This window comes from Lepidochelys kempii, chromosome 5 (assembly GCF_965140285.1).
Source record: "Lepidochelys kempii isolate rLepKem1 chromosome 5, rLepKem1.hap1, whole genome shotgun sequence".
In the NCBI taxonomy this organism is placed as follows: domain Eukaryota; kingdom Metazoa; phylum Chordata; order Testudines; family Cheloniidae; genus Lepidochelys; species Lepidochelys kempii.
The window spans coordinates 504,489-526,785 of NC_136384.1; the positions used below are offsets into that span (position 1 = coordinate 504,489).

Consider the following 22,297-nt stretch of genomic DNA (forward strand, 5'->3'; position numbering starts at 1 on the left):
CTCCAAAACTAGGATCTCCATCCCCGAAGTGCAATTTTCGAAGTGCACGCGAAACACAGTTTCCACCTGAATATCTGGATCATTTGTCCAAGGGGTTGAGTGCCTATTTGGAAAATGCACCAGGAGGAACAGGAATCCTTGAGTCCTGGCACAAGGGACAAAGGTGCTTCTCCTGCTGGGGCTAGGAACCTCTATAGATGCTTGGTGCCATGACAAGCTATAGCGATGCGAATTGTTGGAAGCTCATCCTTCCCTCATCTCCATCACATCCAGGATCACTGTGCAAACCAGCTGAACACAGAGCCTGCCTGGAAGATGCAAACAATGATGCACAGAATCTCATCAGGTGGAAATTAAACTAATTGCGCACATCCTCTCTGAATATGTGATCACTAAATTCAATTCAAATAGTGCACACTCTGGTGTGGCATGCCCCATCACAAACTCTCATGATGCTGACTAGTACTAACCAGTCAGCATAGTCACAATTAAGTCCTGAACTATGGATTGCCTACACTGCAATGAGAGGTGTGACTGCAGCACGTGTCACCCAAATTAGCTTGAAGCTAGCTACCGTGAATACTAGCAGCAGTGAAGTTCCAGCAGCAGAGAGTTCAGTGCAGGCTGTGCAAGCCTGCCCATGACCCTGGGTACTTGCTGGGGTGGCTAGCCCTCCCCGAAGTCCATGCTGCCAGTTTTGCTGGTATTGGTACTTGTTATACCGAGATCACAGCTAGCTCAGGTATCCTACATGTGCTACAAATGCACCTCTAATTGCACTGTAGGCATTTCCTAAGTGACAATGCTGAACATGCCTTGCCCTGGATGGCAGTCAGCTCACTCGATTTCACAGGTATGCTGTGACGCAGACAGCCCCTCTCCCACTTCTACACTATTCCTAGCACCAAGGCTAGTGTAGACCGGCCACCAGTGTTTTATCACCCCACTGCCTGATGCTGCATGGAGTGGCAAAAATGCCTGTCCCCACTTAGCACGTGCACTCCCACCAGTAAGGCTGTAACCCTGCTGGCTTTCCCATAACTGCCAGTGCAGGCAATGGCTAAGGATGCCTGAAATAGCACAGGGGGCCCCTGCAGGACCAGCTTTACACAGTGCCCTGAGGGAGCTGGGGAGGCAGAGTGTGCCTACTTGTGACAGCAGGTCTGTTCCTAAGGGAAGTGCAGCTCTGGAGACTTTGAGCAGGGTGACAGCAGCTGGCTGAACTGACCAAGTCCGTGTACAACAGAGAAGAGCAAATGTTTGCAAGTTTGCCTCTGCTATTCCAGCCAGCATCTTCCTGTGCAGGAGCCAGTTAGTGACAGATTGACACGTCTGCCCTGGTCGTCCCATGTGGAAATAACATCCACCACTCTGGCAGCATCAGACCCTTCCTTTGAGATGCACATCACCCAGCCCCAGGGCCCAGAGTCTATCATTCAGAGTAACTGTAATAAGCTAGGTTTCAGAGTAGCAGCCGTGTTAGTCTGTATTCACAAAAAGAAAAGGAGGACTTGTGGCACCTTAGAGACTAACAAATAAATAAATTTAATAACTAAATTAATTCGTTAGTCTCTAAGGTGCCACAAGTCCTCCTTTTCTTTTTGTAATAAGCTAGAGACCCTGTCAAATCCTGCGCAGCAGGTCAAGGCTATAAGGATACATCTGGGAGGCATAATTGGCTCCTCAGCTTGGGGCATCAACCACCTTTATTTCAGGGAGATTCCCACAGTTATGTTTTAATGTCTCAATTCATCACCAAATCCTCTCACCCCACCTCCATCAAAACAGCAGCGTGTAGAGGTGATGCTGTGTTGCTGTCCCTCAGGGGCTCTGTACAACAGGGACCCTGCAGTCTCTCCAGGGCAGTCTGGGTCCCTCCCTGCTGCTCTTTTTGCAGAGATAATTTCCATACCTCATCACTGAGAGCAGCTCCAGGGGCCCTGGGACATCCCAGGGAGTCACCAGCTGATGCAGTCAAGCAAGCTGCCTTCAGCAAAGAAACTCTGTATCTCTCAGAAGCCTACTGCTGCCAAAAGAGGGCGTGAAGTCCCCATGGCAGGAGAAATCAGTGCCCAAGAAGAGACACTTACCAGCAGGGATGGATTCAGGAGGACAAACTCACTCCAACACTAAAGCCCCACTGGAAGTGGGTGCCCCATTAAAGCTCCCACCCTGCAATCCCTGGCAGGAAGTGATTACAGTGCTCAGAAAGAGCCAGAAAGATACAAGTTCGTTAGCTCAGTGACCCAATTTATCCATGCCAGCAGCAGGTCAGGCACACCACAGGCAGGGGTGAAACACGGCTGCAAACCAAACACTGCAGGCCATCCAGCCTGTCACCAGGAGATTCCTGCTGGCGAGAGATTTCCTGGGAGGTGCGGAGTAAACCCCAGTGGTTTTACAGCTCAGCATCTGGAATGTGCCCAGGAAGCCTTATCCAGTGCAGAGCTTTTAACTCAGGGGGAGGGAGCGAGGAACCTGGAGGAAGAGTCACAGGCACGAGAATTACTAAAGATGGAAAGTGCCTAGCTCACCACAGCTGCCTGGCCCTGCTGCCCAATTAGATCAGTCATGCACATCCATTAATCACATATCTAGCCAGAAACAGTTACATTGCTCAAGTGCTCAGAACCACGACCAGCTGGGGCTGAGTTCAGGGATGGAGAGGCAGAGGTACCCCATAGAGCCAGCACATAACCCGCTACCACTTTCATAACCATGTTCCCACACCCCCTCCCAGGAAAAAAAAAAAAACACTGATCCCTCCCTAAGTACTCCAGGGTCATTCAGAAAGGACACCCCCTCACAAGAAAAGGTGCAGAATCAGAGGTCAAAGCAACCCAGGTACTGTTTCTGAGATTGGCCTAGCTGAACCAGGCAACGCCCCTCCCCACAGCATGCATCCACCCACACATGCTGGAAACCATCAGCTATCCCCACACACACACACACACACACACACACTAAAACTGACCTTAAGAACCACACACCCAGGCCTCACCCCAGAGAGCTGCAGCAGGGGAACCAAGACAGAAGGACAACTCAATGTTTCCATCCAACAGATTAAAGCTGGGTCAGGACCCAGAGATACACATGGCATCCAGGATCCAGTTCTCAGCTGAACACCACAGAGAAACAGGGGACAGAGACATCTCACCCACGTGCGATGGGCATTACTGTTAACAGACATTCCTTAAGGCACAGTGCCCTGCCACAACGTGCCCACACACTTTCCTACCACCAGCAGCTCTGGGAAAAGTTCTGTACTTTGTATGCCAAAGTTAGTAAGAGTTTGCCCAGAACCCCCCTTCCATTCCCAAAAAGAAAAGGAGGACTTGTGGCACCTTAGAGACTACCAGTTTTATTTGTGCATAAGCTTTCGTGAGCTACAGCTCCCTTCATCAGATGCATACTGTGGAAACTGCAGAAGACATTATATACACAGAGACCATGAAACAACCTTCCATCCGATGAAGGGAGCTGTAGCTCACGAAAGCTCATGCTCAAATAAATTGGTTAGTCTCTAAGGTGCCACAAGTCCTCCTTTTCATTCCCCACACACACACCCCAAAGGAGCCCTCCATAAGCATCCACACTGTGCATGCCAACGCAACCTGCAGGACTCCCTCTGAGGACAGCTATCACCTCCCAGGCCATTTCAGCTGCCCTATCCCCTCCCCTTCTGGCACTGGGCAGCAGACAAACCTGTTCCACAAAACCCTGCCCTACAGGCACGGAATCAGCAGGATGAGGGAGACAGAAGCTCCAGGCAACACTTCCAGTGGTGGATACAAGCCTGTGCAGAAGCCAGTACAGGGAGAAGAGGGTAACTTCTGCGAGCACAGTCCAGGGGACAGCAGAAGAGGGATGGAGGGAGGGGTGTTAGAGCTCTAGCAGGAGCTGCAGACAGATGAACGAGGCAGCCTGTGTTTGCATTTCCTGGCAGGAGGCAGCAAACCCCACCCCACCTCAGCACACACAACCAGAGTTCAGCTCCTCATAGCCCCATCTCCTCCAGCCTGAGTAACAGTGAGCAGCGCCTGACTCAGCTCAGCCGAGACAGCAGCGGAGCAGGAAGCAGACAGGGAGGGGGAATAAACCCCAATCCTCATCCTACAGCTCAGGAGAGAAGCCTTGGCCTTTCCCTGGACAGCAAGATTCAGCAGTCTGGCGGGCCCTACAGGAGCATGGCCCCTGTGAAAACCTAACACAGACGGGCCTGACGCTGCTGCTACTGCAGCCAGAGAGGGGCAAGGACAGGCTGCACACCGAGGGAAGCCAGCAACGAAGCCAATGCACAGGATTTTAGCAGACCCACAGAGAGACCAATAAAGAGAGGTGTAAGAGCACAGCCCCTTGCCCCAGGTGCAGTGAATCCTAGCACATGTTTCAACTGGACCCTATCTGGAAGCATCTTTCAGATTCATCTCTGACTAGAAGGGGACTCATCAACTCAAAGCTCCCCTCCTCCTCACCACAGCTCCTGGCAGAAAGGAGCTGTACCACCCCCTCAGCCAGCTGTCTGCTCCAAGGGGTCATCCCCATTACTCTGCTATTCCCCCAGCCTTTCTGGGGCCCCCTCACTGCAGGTAGCTCTGGCTGTGCCACTCAAGCTTCCCTGACCAGCAGCGTGACAGTGGTATCAGACTTACCCCCCAGCTGACGCCTGTCCATGGGAACCCGAAGAGCAGCCCTGAAACTGCCCCAGGCTTTGTTAATCTCACTCTTGAGGTTGCTTGGGGAACTACCAGAGGCAACAGAGGCCCAAGAGCTCCCTGTCTGCAGTCTCAGGCACTCAAGTGCATTCAGAGAAGGGCTAGAATTGTGGGTCTGTGTGGGGGGTGTTTAAATGAAAGCTCAGATTCTGCAGAAACTGAAGAGGCCTGAGACCTCGACCTTTGCAAGTTTCCTACTAACCACTACTTCCTGCAGCAAGGTCTGTTAATGCAAATGTACTGTAATTAACAGATGGCAAGAGAACTGGACTCAGTCTGAGCAACTGAGCCGAGCCAGACAGAGCCATCACTGAGTAAGGACTGGGCTGGAAAGCAGAGAAACTTCACTCTACAGCCACTGTGCAGCTGCCTGCCACCCCGAAGCTGCTGCCTGCTCATCCCGCAGGGAGAAAGGAGCAAGCTACGGCTGAAAAGCTAAAAACAGGAACGAACAGCTTCAGCTGCAAATGGGTAGTGAGTGCATACACCAGGCAGCAGAGTGCTGCTCCCTGTAGCGCTCAGGGAGGAGGCAGCATAGGAGGCCCTTTGCTCAGTGTTCATGTAACTGTCAAAGACCGTTCCCGGGGAGGTCATAGAATCATGGAATATCAGAGTTGGAAGGGACTTCAGGAGGTCATCTAGTCCAACGCCCTGCTCAAAGCAGGACCAATCCCCAATGTTTGCCCCAGATCCCTAAATGGCCTCCTCCAGGATTGAACTCACAACCCTGGGTTTAGCAGGCCAGTGCTCAAACCACTGAACTATCCCTCCCCCAAGAAGGTCCAGAAGCAGAAGTGACAGGCAGAGGGGATGGTATCTGCTGAAGGCATTTGTCCCGCTGTGCTGGGTCAGTAAAATGAGCCAATCCCAGCTGCCAGGCTGTTAAATTAGTTAGTGACACAGCCTGGCAGACAGGTAGTCTGGGAGCTGCAACAGTAGGGAAAAGAAGTGTGGGGGTCAGATGCGGGGTACCTTGCCTTCTCCCACAACAGCTCCCATCCTCTCCGCCTGCAAGTCGCTGAGTCAGCGGGTCTGTCTCGGCTGCCTGCCAGGCTCGGGGCTTGCACAGCCACTGATCGATCATTACCCTGCAAGGCGTGTCCTCTGCGCTTTGCAACCCTCACGTTGGGCACACACACCGCCCATGCCTGGCCTCCCCCCCCAACCACGGAGCCTGGCCTCCCCCTTCCATGCCTGGCCTCCCCGCCCCGAGCCTGGCCTCCCCCTTCCATGCTTGGCCTCCCCTCCCCCGTCCGTCCGAGCCTGGCCTCCCCTCCCCGAGCCTGGCCTCCCCCGGCCGAGCCTGGCCTCCCTCCCCTCCCCCGGCCGAGCCTGGCCTCCCTCCCCTCCCCCGGCCGAGCCTGGCCTCCCCTCCCCTCCCCCGGCCGAGCCTGGCCTCCCCTCCCCTCCCCCGGCCGAGCCTGGCCTCCCCCTTCCATGCTTGGCCTCCCACCCCACCCCGTCCGAGCCTGGCCTCCCCTCCCCCGTCCGAGCCTGGCCGCCCCCCCGAGCCTGGCCTCCCCCTTCCATGCCTGGCCCCCCCCCCCGAGCCTGGCCTCCCCTCCCATGCCCACCCACCCCCCCCGCGCACACCCCGCCCCCCCGCAGGCTCCCGCGCACCAGACCCCGCCCCCGGCCGCTCTCCCGCCGCCCCGAGCGCTGACCCGCCCGGGCCTACCTGGGGCGCCAGGAGGGTCCCGCTGCGGCGCTGCTCCGAACGCGACTCGCTGGGAGGGAAAGACAGAGCGACGCCCCCCGCCCTCAGGGAGACGCTCTGTGCTGACCCTCTGTGGTACCGCCGCGCCTGCGCACTCGCACCGCCACGTCCCACCCCCAGCGCGTAGCCAGCCTGCCGCCATCTTGGTTGTGGGCAAGGCCCGGCCCCGCCCCGCTTCGCGGGAGCAGGGCCCGGCGGCGCCAAAACCGCCCTCAGGGAGGCGACGGGGTCCGAGCGCCAGGCCCGCGCGGCAGCACGGGGTCTCCGCCGGGGCTGCGCAGGGCCCTGCAGGCAGCAGCCGCCCCCGCCATTGGTTTTCTCCCAAGAGCCCGCAAGAGACCCCGCCCTTCCCCGCCCAGCTCGCCCCGCCCCCTGCCCCGCCCAGCTCAGCTCATCCCGCCCCGCCCCACTCACCCTGCCCCGCCCCCTGACTCCACCCTTCCCCGCCCAGCTCGCCCCGCCCCCTGCCCCTGCCCCGCCCAGCTCATCCTGCCCCGCCCCCTGCCCCTGCCCCGCCCAGCTCATCCCGCCCCGCCCCACTCACCCTGCCCCGCCCCACTCATCCTGTCCCGCCCCCTGACTCCACCCTTCCCCGCCCAGCTCGCCCCGCCCCCCGCCCCCTGCCCCTGCCCCGCCCAGCTCATCCTGCCCCGCCCCCTGACTCCACCCTTCCCTGCCCAGCTCGCCCCGCCCCCTGCCCCGCCCAGCTCAGCTCATCCCGCCCCGCCCCACTCACCCTGCCCCGCCCCGCTCATCCTGCCCCGCCCCCTGACTCCACCCTTCCCCGCCCAGCTCGCCCCGCCCCCTGCCCCCTGCCCCTGCCCCGCCCAGCTCATCCTGCCCCGCCCCCTGCCCCTGCCCCGCCCAGCTCATCCCGCCCCGCCCCACTCACCCTGCCCCGCCCAGCTCATCCTGCCCCGCCCCCTGACTCCACCCTTCCCCGCCCAGCTCGCCCCGCCCCCCGCCCCCTGCCCCGCCCAGCTCAGCTCATCCCGCCCCGCCCCACTCACCCTGCCCCGCCCCCTGACTCCACCCTTCCCCGCCCAGCCCGCCCCGCCCCACTCACCCTGCCCCGCCCAGCTCATCCTGCCCCGCCCCCTGACTCCACCCTTCCCCGCCCAGCTCGCCCCGCCCCCCGCCCCCTGCCCCGCCCAGCTCAGCTCATCCCGCCCCGCCCCACTCACCCTGCCCCGCCCCCTGACTCCACCCTTCCCCGCCCAGCTCGCCCCGCCCCCTGCCCCTGCCCCGCCCAGCTCATCCTGCCCCGCCCCCTGACTCCACCCTTCCCTGCCCAGCTCGCCCCGCCCCCTGCCCCGCCCAGCTCAGCTCATCCCGCCCCGCCCCACTCACCCTGCCCCGCCCCGCTCATCCTGCCCCGCCCCCTGACTCCACCCTTCCCTGCCCAGCTCGCCCCGCCCCCTGCCCCGCCCAGCTCAGCTCATCCCGCCCCGCCCCACTCACCCTGCCCCGCCCCGCTCATCCTGCCCCGCCCCCTGACTCCACCCTTCCCTGCCCAGCTCGCCCCGCCCCCCGCCCCCTGCCCCTGCCCCGCCCAGCTCATCCTGCCCCGCCCCCTGACTCCACCCTTCCCTGCCCAGCTCGCCCCGCCCCCTGCCCCGCCCAGCTCAGCTCATCCCGCCCCGCCCCACTCACCCTGCCCCGCCCCGCTCATCCTGCCCCGCCCCCTGACTCCACCCTTCCCTGCCCAGCTCGCCCCGCCCCCCGCCCCCTGCCCCCGCCCCGCCCAGCTCATCCTGCCCCGCCCCCTGCCCCTGCCCCGCCCCCTGACTCCACCCTTCCCTGCCCAGCTCGCCCCGCCCCCTGCCTCGCCCAGCTCAGCTCATCCCGCCCCGCCCCACTCACCCTGCCCCGCCCCGCTCATCCTGCCCCGCCCCCTGACTCCACCCTTCCCCGCCCAGCTCGCCCCGCCCCCGCCCCCTGCCCCTGCCCCGCCCAGCTCATCCTGCCCCGCCCCCTGCCCCTGCCCCGCCCAGCTCATCCCGCCCCGCCCCACTCATCCTGCCCCGCCCCCTGACTCCACCCTTCCCCGCCCAGCTCGCCCCGCCCCCCGCCCCCTGCCCCTGCCCCGCCCAGCTCATCCCGCCCCGCCCCACTCATCCTGCCCCGCCCCCTGACTCCACCCTTCCCCGCCCAGCTCGCCCCGCCCCCTGCCCCCTGCCCCGCCCAGCTCATCCCGCCCCGCCCCACTCACCCTGCCCTGCCCTGCCCCACTCATCCTGCCCCGCCCCCTGACCCTTCCCTGCCCCGCCCCTGACTCCGCCCTTCCCCGCCCATCTCATCCTGCCCTACCCCCTGACCCCGCCCTTCCCCGCCAAGCTCAGCTCATCCCGCCCCGCCCCACTCACCCTGCCCTGGCCCACCCCGCTCATCCTGCCCCGCCCCCTGACTCCACCCTTCCCTGCCCAGCTCGCCCCGCCCCCTGCCCCTGCCCCACCCAGCTCAGCTCATCCCGCCCCGCCCCCTGACCCTGCCCCGCCCAGCTCATCCTGCCCCGCCCCCTGACTCCACCCTTCCCTGCCCAGCTCGCCCCGCCCCCTGCCCCGCCCAGCTCAGCTCATCCCGCCCCGCCCCCTGACCCTGCCCCGCCCCGCCCAGCTCATCCTGCCCCGCCCCACCCTTCCCCGCCCCCTCATCCCGCCCCGCCCCCTGACTCCGCCCTTCCCCACCCTGCCCAGCTCATACTGCCCCGCCCCGCCCCACTGACCCCGCCCTTCCCCGCCCCGCCCCTCTCACCCTGCCCTGCCCCGTCCCCTGACCCCGCCCTTCCCCACCCTGCCCAGCTCATCTCACAGCCCTCGGCCCCGCCCCCTCCCGCGCCCCGTCACTCACAGCCCTCGGCCCCGCCCCCTCCCGCGCCCCGTCACTCACAGCCCTCGGCCCCGCCCCCTCCCGCGCCCCGTCACTCACAGCCCTCGGCCCCGCCCCCTCCCGCGCCCCGTCACTCACAGCCCTCGGCCCCGCCCCCTCCCGCGCCCCGTCACTCACAGCCCTCGGCCCCGCCCCCTCCCGCGCCCCGTCACTCACAGCCCTCGGCCCCGCCCCCTCCCGCGCCCCGTCACTCACAGCCCCAAGACCACGTCGTTCAGGGGCGGGCTGGGGGCGGGCTCTTCAGTCCTGGCTGAGTGACATTATTTCCAACCAATGGGGTCCGAGCCAGCCCCAGCGCACCAATGACGGGCTTTCGGCGCAGAGGCTGCTGGGGGCTCAGTGACGTCATTCTTGATGTGTTGGAAGCGGGTCCGCGCAGCGAAAGGTGCCGAGTGAGGTACGGGCGGGGGGGGAGGGGCGGGGTGCGACCGCCGGGAGAGAACCCAGGAGTCCTGGCTCCCAGCCCCCCACTCTAACCACTAGCCCCCGGGCCGGGAGAGAACCCAGGAGTCCTGGCTCCCCCCCCCCAACCACTAGCCCCCGGGCCGGGAGAGAACCCAGGAGTCCTGGCTCCCCCCCCCCCCCAACCACTAGCCCCCGGGCCGGGAGAGAACCCAGGAGTCCTGGCTCCCCCCCCCCCAACCACTAGCCCCCGGGCCGGGAGAGAACCCAGGAGTCCTGGCTCCCCCCCCCCCCCAACCACTAGCCCCCGGGCCGGGAGAGAACCCAGGAGTCCTGGCTCCCAGCCCCCCACTCTAACCACTAGCCCCCGGGCCGGGAGAGAACCCAGGAGTCCTGGCTCCCCCCCCCCCAACCACTAGCCCCCGGGCCGGGAGAGAACCCAGGAGTCCTGGCTCCCAGCCCCCTGCTCTAACCACTAGCCCCCGGGCCGGGGGAGAACCCAGGAGTCCTGGCTCCCAGCCCCGCCCCAACCACTAGCCCCCGGGCCGGGAGAGAACCCAGGAGTCCTGGCTCCCCCCCCCCAACCACTAGCCCCCGGGCCGGGAGAGAACCCAGGAGTCCTGGCTCCCCCCCCCCAACCACTAGCCCCCGGGCCGGGAGAGAACCCAGGAGTCCTGGCTCCCCCCCCCCCAACCACTAGCCCCCGGGCCGGGAGAGAACCCAGGAGTCCTGGCTCCCCCCCCCCCCAACCACTAGCCCCCGGGCCGGGAGAGAACCCAGGAGTCCTGGCTCCCAGCCCCCTGCTCTAACCACTAGCCCCCGGGCCGGGGGAGAACCCAGGAGTCCTGGCTCCCAGCCCCGCCCCAACCACTAGCCCCCGGGCCGGGAGAGAACCCAGGAGTCCTGGCTCCCCCCCCCCCAACCACTAGCCCCCGGGCCGGGAGAGAACCCAGGAGTCCTGGCTCCCCCCCCCCCCAACCACTAGCCCCCGGGCCGGGAGAGAACCCAGGAGTCCTGGCTCCCCCCCCCCCAACCACTAGCCCCCGGGCCGGGAGAGAACCCAGGAGTCCTGGCTCCCCCCCCCCAACCACTAGCCCCCGGGCCGGGAGAGAACCCAGGAGTCCTGGCTCCCCCCCCCCAACCACTAGCCCCCGGGCCGGGAGAGAACCCAGGAGTCCTGGCTCCCCCCCCCCCCCCAACCACTAGCCCCCGGGCCGGGAGAGAACCCAGGAGTCCTGGCTCCCAGCCCCCCCCCCAACCACTAGCCCCCGGGCCGGGAGAGAACCCAGGAGTCCTGGCTCCCAGCCCCCCCCCCAACCACTAGCCCCCGGGCCGGGAGAGAACCCAGGAGTCCTGGCTCCCCCCCCCCCCCCAACCACTAGCCCCCGGGCCGGGAGAGAACCCAGGAGTCCTGGCTCCCAGCCCCCCACTCTAACCACTAGCCCCCGGGCCGGGAGAGAACCCAGGAGTCCTGGCTCCCCCCCCCCCCAACCACTAGCCCCCGGGCCGGGAGAGAACCCAGGAGTCCTGGCTCCCAGCCCCCCACTCTAACCACTAGCCCCCGGGCCGGGAGAGAACCCAGGAGTCCTGGCTCCCAGCCCCCCACTCTAACCACTAGCCCCCGGGCCGGGAGAGAACCCAGGAGTCCTGGCTCCCAGCCCCCCCCAACCACTAGCCCCCGGGCCGGGAGAGAACCCAGGAGTCCTGGCTCCCCCCCCCCCAACCACTAGCCCCCGGGCCGGGAGAGAACCCAGGAGTCCTGGCTCCCCCCCCCCCAACCACTAGCCCCCGGGCCGGGAGAGAACCCAGGAGTCCTGGCTCCCAGCCCCCTGCTCTAACCACTAGCCCCCGGGCCGGGAGAGAACCCAGGAGTCCTGGCTCCCCCCCCCCCCCAACCACTAGCCCCCGGGCCGGGAGAGAACCCAGGAGTCCTGGCTCCCCCCCCCCCCCAACCACTAGCCCCCGGGCCGGGAGAGAACCCAGGAGTCCTGGCTCCCAGCCCCCCCCCAACCACTAGCCCCCGGGCCGGGAGAGAACCCAGGAGTCCTGGCTCCCAGCCCCCCCCCAACCACTAGCCCCCGGGCCGGGAGAGAACCCAGGAGTCCTGGCTCCCAGCCCCCTGCTCTAACCACTAGCCCCCGGGCCGGGAGAGAACCCAGGAGTCCTGGCTCCCAGCCCCCCACTCTAACCACTAGCCCCCGGGCCGGGAGAGAACCCAGGAGTCCTGGCTCCCCCCCCCCCCAACCACTAGCCCCCGGGCCGGGAGAGAACCCAGGAGTCCTGGCTCCCAGCCCCCCACTCTAACCACTAGCCCCCGGGCCGGGAGAGAACCCAGGAGTCCTGGCTCCCAGCCCCCTGCTCTAACCACTAGCCCCCGGGCCGGGAGAGAACCCAGGAGTCCTGGCTCCCCCCCCCCCCAACCACTAGCCCCCGGGCCGGGAGAGAACCCAGGAGTCCTGGCTCCTCCCCTCCCCCAACCACTAGCCCCCGGGCCGGGAGAGAACCCAGGAGTCCTGGCTCCCAGCCCCCTGCTCTAACCACTAGCCCCCGGGCCGGGAGAGAACCCAGGAGTCCTGGCTCCCCCCCCCCCCAACCACTAGCCCCCGGGCCGGGAGAGAACCCAGGAGTCCTGGCTCGCAGCCCCCCACTCTAACCACTAGCCCCTGGGCCGGGAGAGAACCCAGGAGTCCTGGCTCCCAGCCCCCCACTCTAACCACTAGCCCCCGGGCCGGGAGAGAACCCAGGAGTCCTGGCTCCCCCCCCCCAACCACTAGCCCCCGGGCCGGGAGAGAACCCAGGAGTCCTGGCTCCCCCCCTCCCCCAACCACTAGCCCCCGGGCCGGGAGAGAACCCAGGAGTCCTGGCTCCCAGCCCCCCCCCCCAACCACTAGCCCCCGGGCCGGGAGAGAACCCAGGAGTCCTGGCTCCCCCCCCCCCCAACCACTAGCCCCCGGGCCGGGAGAGAACCCAGGAGTCCTGGCTGCCCCCCCCCCCCCAACCACTAGCCCCCGGGCCGGGAGAGAACCCAGGAGTCCTGGCTCCCCCCCCCCCCCCAACCACTAGCCCCCGGGCCGGGAGAGAACCCAGGAGTCCTGGCTCCCAGCCCCCCACTCTAACCACTAGCCCCCGGGCCAGGGAGAGAACCCAGGAGTCCTGGCTCCCAGCCCCCCAACCACTAGCCCCCGGGCCGGGAGAGAACCCAGGAGTCCTGGCTCCCCCCCCCCCCAACCACTAGCCCCCGGGCCGGGAGAGAACCCAGGAGTCCTGGCTCCCCCCCCCCCCCAACCACTAGCCCCCGGGCCGGGAGAGAACCCAGGAGTCCTGGCTCCCCCCCCCCCCAACCACTAGCCCCCGGGCCGGGAGAGAACCCAGGAGTCCTGGCTCCCAGCCCCCTGCTCTAACCACTAGCCCCCGGGCCGGGAGAGAACCCAGGAGTCCTGGCTCCCCCCCCCCCACCACTAGCCCCCGGGCCGGGAGAGAACCCAGGAGTCCTGGCTCCCAGCCCCCCCCCAACCACTAGCCCCCGGGCCGGGAGAGAACCCAGGAGTCCTGGCTCCCAGCCCCCCCCCAACCACTAGCCCCCGGGCCGGGAGAGAACCCAGGAGTCCTGGCTCCCAGGCCCCTCCCCTCTCGTGCTCTAAAGCAGATTAGCTGATGTTATAGGATTTTGGCATGTTCCTGAGCTGTCATTGTAAGGTGGCCTGGCATGGCATGGTGAGGCAAAGAAATTGAAACCAGAGTTAGGCTGAACCTGTTTGTAACCCCCAGGGCCAGATGGTCCCCTGGGCCTGCAGGCTGTGTAGAGGGATGCAGTCACCCTGTGCGGTGCAGGGTGTAGCTGTCTGTTTAGGGCTGAGAATTGCAGAAAAAAGCAGCGCAGGGTGGCTGCAGAAAGCACACATGATGAAAGTAATCAAGGATCTGTGTAGGCCAGTCTATTGCCGGGGGTGATCACTGGGGCAGTGGCTCATTGCCATGGAATTGGCCACTGGATGCCCACAGAGAACTAGTCTGATTCTCCATTCCTGTATGTGGGCTGCCTATCCGCAGCTCCCCAGAGCTCAGAACTGGCCAGGAGAGGGGTGCGTTTTGGGGCTGCATGATTGGTCCCTTGAGGGCCCAGACATAGGGACTCAAGGCAGTGAGGCGATGCGGGAGCCTAGCCCTGCCTCAGGCTCTGCCTCTAGGTACGCTTCTGCAGCGATGCCTTCTGACTCAGCAGGGCAGAGCCGGCTCCCAGCCTTCCTGTTCCTCAGACAGGCTTGCAGGGGCAGAGAGTGTGGCAGCCGCGTGACCCCCATTCAGCGTTGTCTGACGTGCCCAATAGCTGATGCCTTGGCTGCTGGGTTTGCGCGTGCGCACACACGTATGGTGTGGGAGGTGTCACTCTATGTGCAGAGCAGCTTTTATGACCCTTCCTTCCCAATCGCCTGCTGTAGCCCACAGTGGCCCAGCCCCTCCTCTGGCTGCCTGCCTGGAGACCTGTTCAGTGTGCTCGCTGGAACAATGGGGCCCCTGCGTCCCCCTTCCTCTCACTGCCTTGCTTCCTGCTCCTTTGATGCAGCAGAGGGAGGGATCCACGGACCAACTTCCTGTTTCCGAGCAGCCGCTGCGGTGCTGAGATTCAGGCTTCTGGGATCTGCCCTCCAGCTTGGTCACAAGCTGATGCACCTGTCATCCAGATCTGAGGCCTCCAAGGAGTGCCGGCCTAGCTGGCATCAGGCCAGGGTGCAAAGAATCTTTTGGCTCTAGGGAAAGCTGTAGGAGCCAGCCTTGTATCGTGGCTGGGAGAGGTGACTGCCCTGGGCCCTGCCCAGCCAGCTGCGCCTTGTTGCAGTGCGCTCACACTGTGAGCTGCCGTGGCCGCATTGCCTGCTTTCGTTGCCCTGCTTGTGGGCTGCTGGGCCCAGACAGTGCACGGCCAGCCAGCCAGAGGTGCACCAGTAGTCCTGCCGCAGGAGTCTCCGGGGCCTGGCTTGGCATGTGTTGTACCCTTCCCTGTAGAGCTCCTGGCAGTTACAACCTTGGAGATGTGAGTGCCCGGGCAGAGGGACAGGAGGGAGGTCCTGTCCCTCTCCTGGATGCGAGGGTGGGTCTCTCCCACGGCCCCTGGATGGCCCTGTCTGTCTTGCTCAGATGTCGTGCCCAGAAGAGGTGGTTGCCTCTGCAGATGACGAGCTGCTCAGCTTCCTCCTGGTGGATGATGCTCCCTGTGCAGAGTTCTCAGGGGACGAAGCCAACCTGCTGGGAGACTGGGGTCTGCTGGAGCCCGAGGTGAGACTGCTGTCTGGTGCAGAGCATAGAGAAGTGAGCTAGGCTGGGCCGTTGGAGGGGGCTTTCAGGCCTCCATCCTCTGCTTAGCAGCAACTGTTCTCTGCAGCTCCTGAATGACAAGGAGGTGGAGGACTTTCTCAGCTCCCTGCTGAGCCCCTTTGAAGAGGGGCCGAGTGCCTTGCAGGGTCACTCGCCTCTCAACAGTGATAGCGGCATCTCAGAGGACCAGAATCCCTTCCCCAGCCCCAGCAGCTGGGACGCGTCTCCAGCCAGGGACCTCGCCTGCAGCCCTTTGAGCTCTGACATCGTGCAGGTTGATCACAGCTACTCCCTCCATCAGGACAGTGCGGTGCTGGAGAGCGTGAGAGCAGACACGGCAGAAGGAGACATCTCCATTGACCTGGGTAAGGGAGAGGCCTGGGGAATCCCAATTCCGCATCTTGAGCCCATGGCTACTGGCCGTGCTCGGCTTGGCAGGGAAGCAGCCTAGCACTTGGTGCTGTCTGCCAGGTGGAAGAAGAAGGCCGGGGGTTGGGAAGAGGGGCCTGCTGGCTCAGTCTTCCTCTGCCACATGGGGCCAGCTGGCTGAGGGTGTACAGTGGGTGGCGGCTGACTCTCGTTCCTCTCCCAGATATGTGGGGGGACTCGGGAAGTACAGAGGAGACGCTAGTCGAGGAGCAGAGTTTCAGCTTCCCGGTTGCTGTGCCCATGGATGACTTCGTGCCTGGGACCCCCATGCAGGTACTGAGGCCCACGCCCCAGGGACAGGCCCCACTGCTAATGCAGGTGGCTCCTTCCTTCCCTCCTCACTTACACTTCCATTCCCTGTTCGGGTGCTGACTCCCTGTGGGCTTCCCTTGCTAGTTCAGAAGAGGGGTTCCCTGCCCTGGGGGCTTCCCTTGCTAGTTCAGAAGAGGGGTTCTCCGCGCTCAGCAGCGGGTTGGTTTGTGTTGTAGTTCGGTTTCCCGGAACTGATCCTGACAGAAGAGGAGAAACAGCTTCTGGAGAGAGAGGGTGTCTCCTTGCCATCTCACCTGCCCCTGACCAAGGTGAGTTCACGCTCCCCCCCCCCCCCACGCTCTAGTGCATGGCCCCTCCCCTCACTCATTCCTTCAGAGGGGGCCCAGGCCAGAGACTGATAGGAGCCATGAAGCGGGGGCCCCATTACCACGGTGCAGCGCCGGTGTCTTGCTGAGAGGCTCAGCCTGCAGCTCCGTGAATGGGGATGGTGCTGGATTCCTGCCCTGGACCCTGCTTGCAGGGCTCCATCTTCCATAGCAGCCACTGGCCAGACCCCAGCTAGGTGATCTGCAGCCACTGCCCCTCTAGCTGCTAGAAGGAAGAAGGTGTCGGGGAGGTGTGGCCTGCTGCTGCCCCTCCCCGGCATGTTGGCCACCGTGGAGGGATGGTGGGGTCTGTGCTGCTGCGGAGAGTTCCCCAGTAGCAGGAAAGCTAGTGAAGTGAGTCTTGACAGTCCTCAGCTGCCCACGGGGACCTGAAGAGCAGCCATGAAACTGGCCAGTCTTAGTCTGATGTGCCTGTTTGCACCCTCCGGATGGCTGTGCTACGTGGGGCTGTGTTCTGCAGGGACACTGGCTCAGGCCCTCCCCTCCTGCCAAGGAGTTTGGCCTGGTCTCCTAGGGCCAGTGGCTCTTTCAGGCCCTGTTTTTGAGACCTCTGGCTGGGCCGGGTTCTGGTGGGCCTGCCTGGTGTGAGCTGGAGGCCAGGCCCAGGCGTGCATGCCCGCCTGGTGTAGGGGCTGTGGGCTGACGGCAGCGGAAGTGGGTGTGGGTGCATATGCAGAGACTGGAACAGCACAAGGTGCTGTCAGAGCTGGGGCTCCCCTGCCTTTTGTCTCCCTGCTGTGCGGGTAGCGCCCCTGGATTTCCTGACGCACTGCAAGGCAGCAGGTCACTTCGCCCTCTGGGCCAAGGCCTGCAGCTGGGTTCCTAGTGACACCACAGGCAAAGCATGTGAGAAGTACCTGGAGTAGCCTCTGCCCACCCCAGGCCCTTCCTGCCCTGGCCCAATGGCAGATACCTGCCAGCTGCTCCTCCCTGTGCCCTGGAGGGTCCTTGGCAGGGCGGGGTCAGGGCTCTCGCCCCAGAGTCTGGAGGCCCAGGCATGGCCTGTAGCCTGAGTTGGCTGTTTCAGGCTGAGGAGCGGCTCCTAAAGAGAGTCCGTCGAAAGATCCGGAACAAGCAGTCGGCCCTGGACAGTCGGCGCAGGAAGAAGGTCTATGTGGATGGCTTGGAGAGCAGGTACTAGGGGCACAGCAGTGGGTTTTGCATCCCCCCCAGGATGTCAGGGAGTGATAGGCCCAGCAGAGGGTGTTGCTCCTCCCGTGGGTCTGGGGAGCGCCCACTGCCAGAGTACTGGGGGTCGTGAACGCTCTGGCTTGAGGACACCAAGCGCTTGCACTCCTAGCGCTGGAGGCAGCTGCCAGCCCCCGGGCCCAGAGGAGCAGAAGCCGATAGGCAGGGCCTGTTTGTACCACGCTCTGGCGGAGCTGCAAAGCTCTGATCAAGGGCTGAGCCCCACCGGCGAATGAGCCCTTCCCCCTCCCATGGGAGCCGCGTTCTGCCAGACACTCCTGCTGAGCTGCCTTGGCGCCAGGGCAGTGCCTGCTGCGAGTGACCCCAGCAGCCCCGTGCTGCGGGAGCAGAGCCGGCTCGGGGGCTCCAAGCACTGGTGTGAGCGTGCGGAGGAGTGGGACCTGATTTTTACCACTCAGAGGTTTGTCCCAGGGTGACCCCAGCGACCCCGTCTGCTTGCCCTGCGACTGTACTGCAAATCGGGCTGCCCCGGCCCTGCCTCCTAGCTGCGTCAGAGCAGTTTGGCTGTCTGTGTCCCCAGCTTGTGGCTGTGCTAGGGACAGATGAGGTCACACCTGCCCCCCACCCTCAGGACATTCTGCACCAGGCACTGAGCCAGGACCCTCCTGAGCTAGCAGCGCAGTTTCCCCTGGGGGTCAGTCTGACTCTTTCCTCTCTTCCCGTCGCTGCTTGGGAAGGGTTGTCACCTGCACGGCGCAGAACCACGAGCTGCAGAAGAAGGTGCAGCTGCTGCAGAAGGAGAACATGTGAGTTCCTGACACTCCAGACATGGAAACCTGGGGGCAAGAAGGTGGGAAGGGGGGCACTGTCTCCCTGTGCCCCTCCAGTCAGCACTGACTTGCCAGGGGAGCGAAGCCTGTTCCCCAGGGTGGAGGGACACGGCGGTCTGTGCGGGGCTCAGCGGCAGGATGGGCAGCTTGGGATCAGGACCTGCACTCACCTACGTTTCACACTTTGCCCTAGGTCATTGCTTGAGCAGCTACGGAGGCTCCAAGCCCTGGTGAGACAGTCCTCGACCAAAACCACCACCGCCAGCACCTGCGTCATGGTGAGTGGCCCTGTAGCCAGGCATTGGCCCCAGCTCCTGCCCTCAGGATCTGTGCTGGCCACGTGGGTGGTGCTGAGGAGCCTCCTTGGCTGGCGGGGCTGGAGTCATACGCTGGTGCTGATGGCTCAGTTGTCTCTCTCCAGGTCCTGCTCCTATCCTTCTGCCTCGTTCTCTCACCCAGTCTCTATCCGCTCGGAGCCAGAGTACAGCAGGAGGGGTTCCGAGGAGGTGAGTGACTGGTTGCATGGGGGTGAGCGGGAGGGGCAGGATTATGCCCTACAGTGAACTCTTCCAGGGTGAATGTTCCAGGTGATGCGGCCCCAGCAGAGACATGGTTTCCCAGTCACGGGCTTATGCCTCGTGTGCACGGGGCCTGTTTGTGGGTTGCTCTGCTGTCCTGTCCGGCTGCTGGCAAAGCTGCTCTCCCCTGCCCCGCGCAGAGTAGGGCCAGGAGAGCCTGGGGTCAGCCCCCACCCTGGCGCACGACGTTCTTGGCGATGTCAGGCTAACTCTCCTCTCTCTTACAGTGCTGTCTCGTCAGATCCGGGAGTACCCGAGTGACACGGCCCACTTTCAGGCAGCAGCTGCCCAGCAGACAGAGGGGCCTGAAACACGGGGAGAGCGCACAATGGAGGGACTGGCCCTGGAATCTGAGACGGCCCCGCTGCCAGGCAGCCTCAATCACTCCCGGGATGGGGGACAGAGCCCACCCAAGGCGGAGCATGGCTCTGCCATCAACAGTAACTCATCCTCCGACCCACCGCCAGGAGTCAGCTCTGAGCTGGGTCCCCCCCAACAGCAGCCAGAGCAGCTTCCTGGGAAGGGCCCCCTGCACTCTGCGCAGCCATCAGCCTGGGGGACCAAGAAGCAGGAGTGGGTGGAGCGCACCACCAGCGTCGTGATCCAGCAGCACCGTGCAGATGAGATGTGAGCGCCAGGCACCTCGTGCTGCCTGGCTGTGAATTTGCCAGGGCCGTTTTGACTGATCCTTGTCTACGCAAATGCTTCTAAATGCCCCTGAGCAGGATCTGTCTCCTCACCCACCAATCCTGACTGGGGGGGCGGCTGGGCTCTGGGGTAGCAGGAAACGGTTCTAGCTGCAGCGTGGAGGGGGCCCAGCATGGGGAGTTGGGCCTGCGTTACTTAGTACCCTGCAGCTGGTCTGAGTGGAAAACCACTTTGATTGGGCTGGGCCCCTGCGTCCGGGTGCCCTTAGCAAGTCCCGCAGCTCCAAGCGACCTGTCCCTTCCAGTAACACGATGATTCCCCATCCCTCAGCTGGGCACGCCAAGAACCTGTGCCTCGCAGGGGATGCCAGCTGGGTGTGGTTCTGCCAGGGGACAGCACTAAACTTCTCTCATCGACCTCCCCGCTGCAGAGCCTCAGCTGCTGTTCTTGGTGTGGCTGGGGGCGGCTGCAGGCAGAGGGTCCCTGCCCAGCGCTATGTGCTGCCTTCCTGCTGGTCAAGGGGCTGCTGATCATGATCCCCCGGAGGGGAGGGGGCTGCTCTGCTGCAGGGGTGGAGGTTCAGAGAGCCCTGAGGGGCGGGCTGGTGGGGCCTGGGGCCCACGGCAGGGGGGAGGGCTAGGTCAGCTGGGCCTCCTCCATAAATTGACCTCTGGCCTGCGGCCCTGGGCAGGGGTCGCTGTAACGTGGCTGAGCCATGGGATGAGGACCGCCAGCTGAGCCAGCACCAGCCAGGGTCGCCCTCCCACCCGGCCAGCTCCAGCCCAGGGAAAGGAGAACAAGGGGGCCTGGTCCAGCAGGCTCCTAACTGCTACAGTAATGGCTCTGTTATAATAAAGTATAAACAAAGTGGACCCGCTGCTGGGCTGTCCCCTGTGTGCAGTGTCTGTCTAACCCCACAGCTGCCTCCCAGCCAGGCAAGGGGGTACCTCACTATGCTCCCAGGGCGAGACTTGGCCCCTGTTGACCTGGGGCCTGTTCCAGGCCTGCTCCCTCTCCAGGGCAGGGGGTGCTGTGTTTCAGCCAAGCCAAAGAACCAGCCTCCTGCAGGCAGCCTTTGCTCAGAAGCAGCTGAGCCTCTTCCCCTGGGGAAGCTGCTTTGCCCCATGTGCGTTTGGAACCTCGCTGTCTGCACAGTCCCAGGAAGCCGGGCAGAGCCTGAGCCTGGTGCAGCCAGGGCCAGCCCCACCTGTTTGGAGAGAGGGGCCTGGCCCTGCCCCCAGGGGGAGACAGGTGGTAAAGCAGAGGGGGGAAGTGGGGCTGCCCTGTAGCACCAGCCTCAGAGAGTTTATTCAACAGAAGGCTCAGGGGTGACGATCACACTCGCGGTATCAGTGGGGGAAGAGGAACTCGGTACGCCAGGGTCCTTCACTCAAGCTGAGAAAGGTCCCACTCAAGCCAATGCTGCAGCGGGACCATTCACACTAGAGCGAAGGTGTAAGTGGTGACAGTGAGCGAGGAGCCACGGCAGCAATTTCATACCGGGGTGGCAGCGGATTCTCCATCGCTGGAAATTCTTCAGCCACCAGGGGGGTGTTTTTCTAAGGGACGGTTCAAACCAGGATTGATTCAGGGAAGTTCTGTGGTCACAGCAGTGCTGCAGCTGAGTGAGTCACCTGCCTGCCCCCTTTGCCCCTGGCTGTGCCCTGGGGGGAGGGCAACTGCTCCTGCTCCCCCCCGGGGCAGTGCCCGGTGCAGTAAGGCTTATGTGCCCCAGGAGCTGACCTCTCCATGGCCGGCAGGGCTCAGCTAGGCCGGTGCTGAGCTGCAGGCCCCTCGTGAATGCTTGTCCATAAATCAGGTTTCAGAGTAGCAGCCGTGTTAGTGTGTATCCGCAAAAAGAAAAGGAGGACTTGTGGCACCTTAGAGACTAACCCATTTATTTGAGCATGAGCCTTCGTGAGCTACAGCTCACTTCATCGGATGCAAGAATAAATGTGTTTGTCTCTAAGGTGCCACAAGTCCTCCTTTCCTTTTTGCGAATCCTTGAAATGAATCAAACATAAAAACCTCCAGTAAAAGGAATTTGTTACACACCAGCGGCACCTACTGGCTACCAACAGATGTAGCAGAGAAACTAAGACCAGAAATCTGAGCGCCCCTTTGACAAGCGTCCAATAAGCAATTAGAAGGCTGCAGCTTCCAACAGGCATATGAGGTCACCCTGGTGGACCTCAGAGTTTGCTGAACCCCCCAAGGAAGCTGCAGAACCCAGAAATGCTACTGGATGCTTGGGCCAGGCTGCCGGCCATCTGTGCCATCTCCCAGGGTCTCCAGGGCTGAGGAGCAGGAAGAGTTCATTTCCGAGATTATCCTTCTCTTTGTGAGCTTTAACAGATGTAACTGACCATTCTTCTGCGAGTGCCTGCTCATAGAATCCTAGAATATCAGGGTTGGAAGGGACCTCAGGAGGTCATCTAGTCCAACCCCCCTGCTCAAAGCAGGACCGATCCCCAACTAAATCGTCCCAGCCAGGGCTTTGTCAAGCCTGACCTTAAAAACCTCTGAGGATGGAGATTCCACCACTTCCCTAGGAAACCCATTCCAGTACTTCACCACCCTCCTAGTGAAAAAGTTTGTCTTAATATCCAACCTAAACCTCCCCCACTGCAACTTGAGACCATTACTCCTCGTTCTGTCATCTGCTACCATTGAGAACAGTCTAGAGCCATCCTCTTTGGAACCCCCTTTCAGGTAGTTGAAAGCAGCTATCAAATCCCCCCTCATTCTTCTCTTCTGCAGACTAAACAATCCCAGCTCCCTCAGCCTCTCCTCATAACTCATGTGTTCCAGTCCCCTCATCATTTTTGTTGCCCTTCGCTGGACTCTCCAATTTATCCACATCCTTCTTGAAGTGTGGGGCCCAAAACTGGACACAGTACTCCAGATGAGGCCTCACCCGTGTTGAATAGAGGGGAAGATCACGTCCCTCGATCTGCTCGCTATGCCC

At 63.3% G+C, this 22,297-nt stretch overlaps 2 protein-coding genes across 4 annotated transcripts in view; one reads left to right on the forward strand and one right to left on the reverse strand.

Annotated features, from left to right (window-relative positions):
* The window catches only part of TLN1 (talin 1), a 135,244-nt gene extending 128,489 nt beyond the window's left edge, over positions 1–6,755 (reverse strand). Inside the window, exon 1 of one of the 2 annotated variants that reach the window (XM_073343249.2) lies at positions 6,394–6,755. The gene's annotated coding sequence lies outside the window, so the exon portion shown is untranslated. The remainder of the gene's footprint in view (positions 1–6,393) is intronic. The other variant, XM_073343252.2, reaches the window with a different exon arrangement.
* Positions 6,756–9,609: 2,854 nt separating this feature from the next.
* Positions 9,610–20,206, forward strand: CREB3 (cAMP responsive element binding protein 3). 2 transcript variants are annotated; one of them, XM_073343254.2, is made up of 10 exons: positions 9,610–9,718; positions 14,860–14,997; positions 15,104–15,401; positions 15,629–15,738; positions 15,954–16,046; positions 17,152–17,258; positions 18,011–18,079; positions 18,297–18,381; positions 18,525–18,609; positions 18,909–20,206. In XM_073343254.2, exons 2-10 carry the CDS (start codon positions 14,860–14,862, stop codon positions 19,310–19,312), a joined length of 1,389 nt encoding a protein of 462 aa, XP_073199355.1. In that variant the 5' UTR covers positions 9,610–9,718; the 3' UTR covers positions 19,313–20,206. The 2 variants fall into 2 exon arrangements, with proteins under 2 accessions (XP_073199355.1, XP_073199354.1); XM_073343253.2 differs by having other exon boundaries at positions 9,634–9,718; positions 14,728–14,997.
* The last annotated feature ends 2,091 nt before the right edge of the window (positions 20,207–22,297 follow it).

Bases quoted from the DNA above. Each gene is read 5' to 3' on its own strand.
- CREB3 (XM_073343254.2), top strand. From the start codon at position 14,860: ATGTCGTGCCCAGAAGAGGTGGTTGCCTCTGCAGATGACGAGCTGCTC. The intron at 14,998-15,103 runs GTGAGACTGCTG...TGTTCTCTGCAG, and splicing joins GGGGTCTGCTGGAGCCCGAG to CTCCTGAATGACAAGGAGGT. The intron at 16,047-17,151 runs GTGAGTTCACGC...TGGCTGTTTCAG, and splicing joins CTCACCTGCCCCTGACCAAG to GCTGAGGAGCGGCTCCTAAA.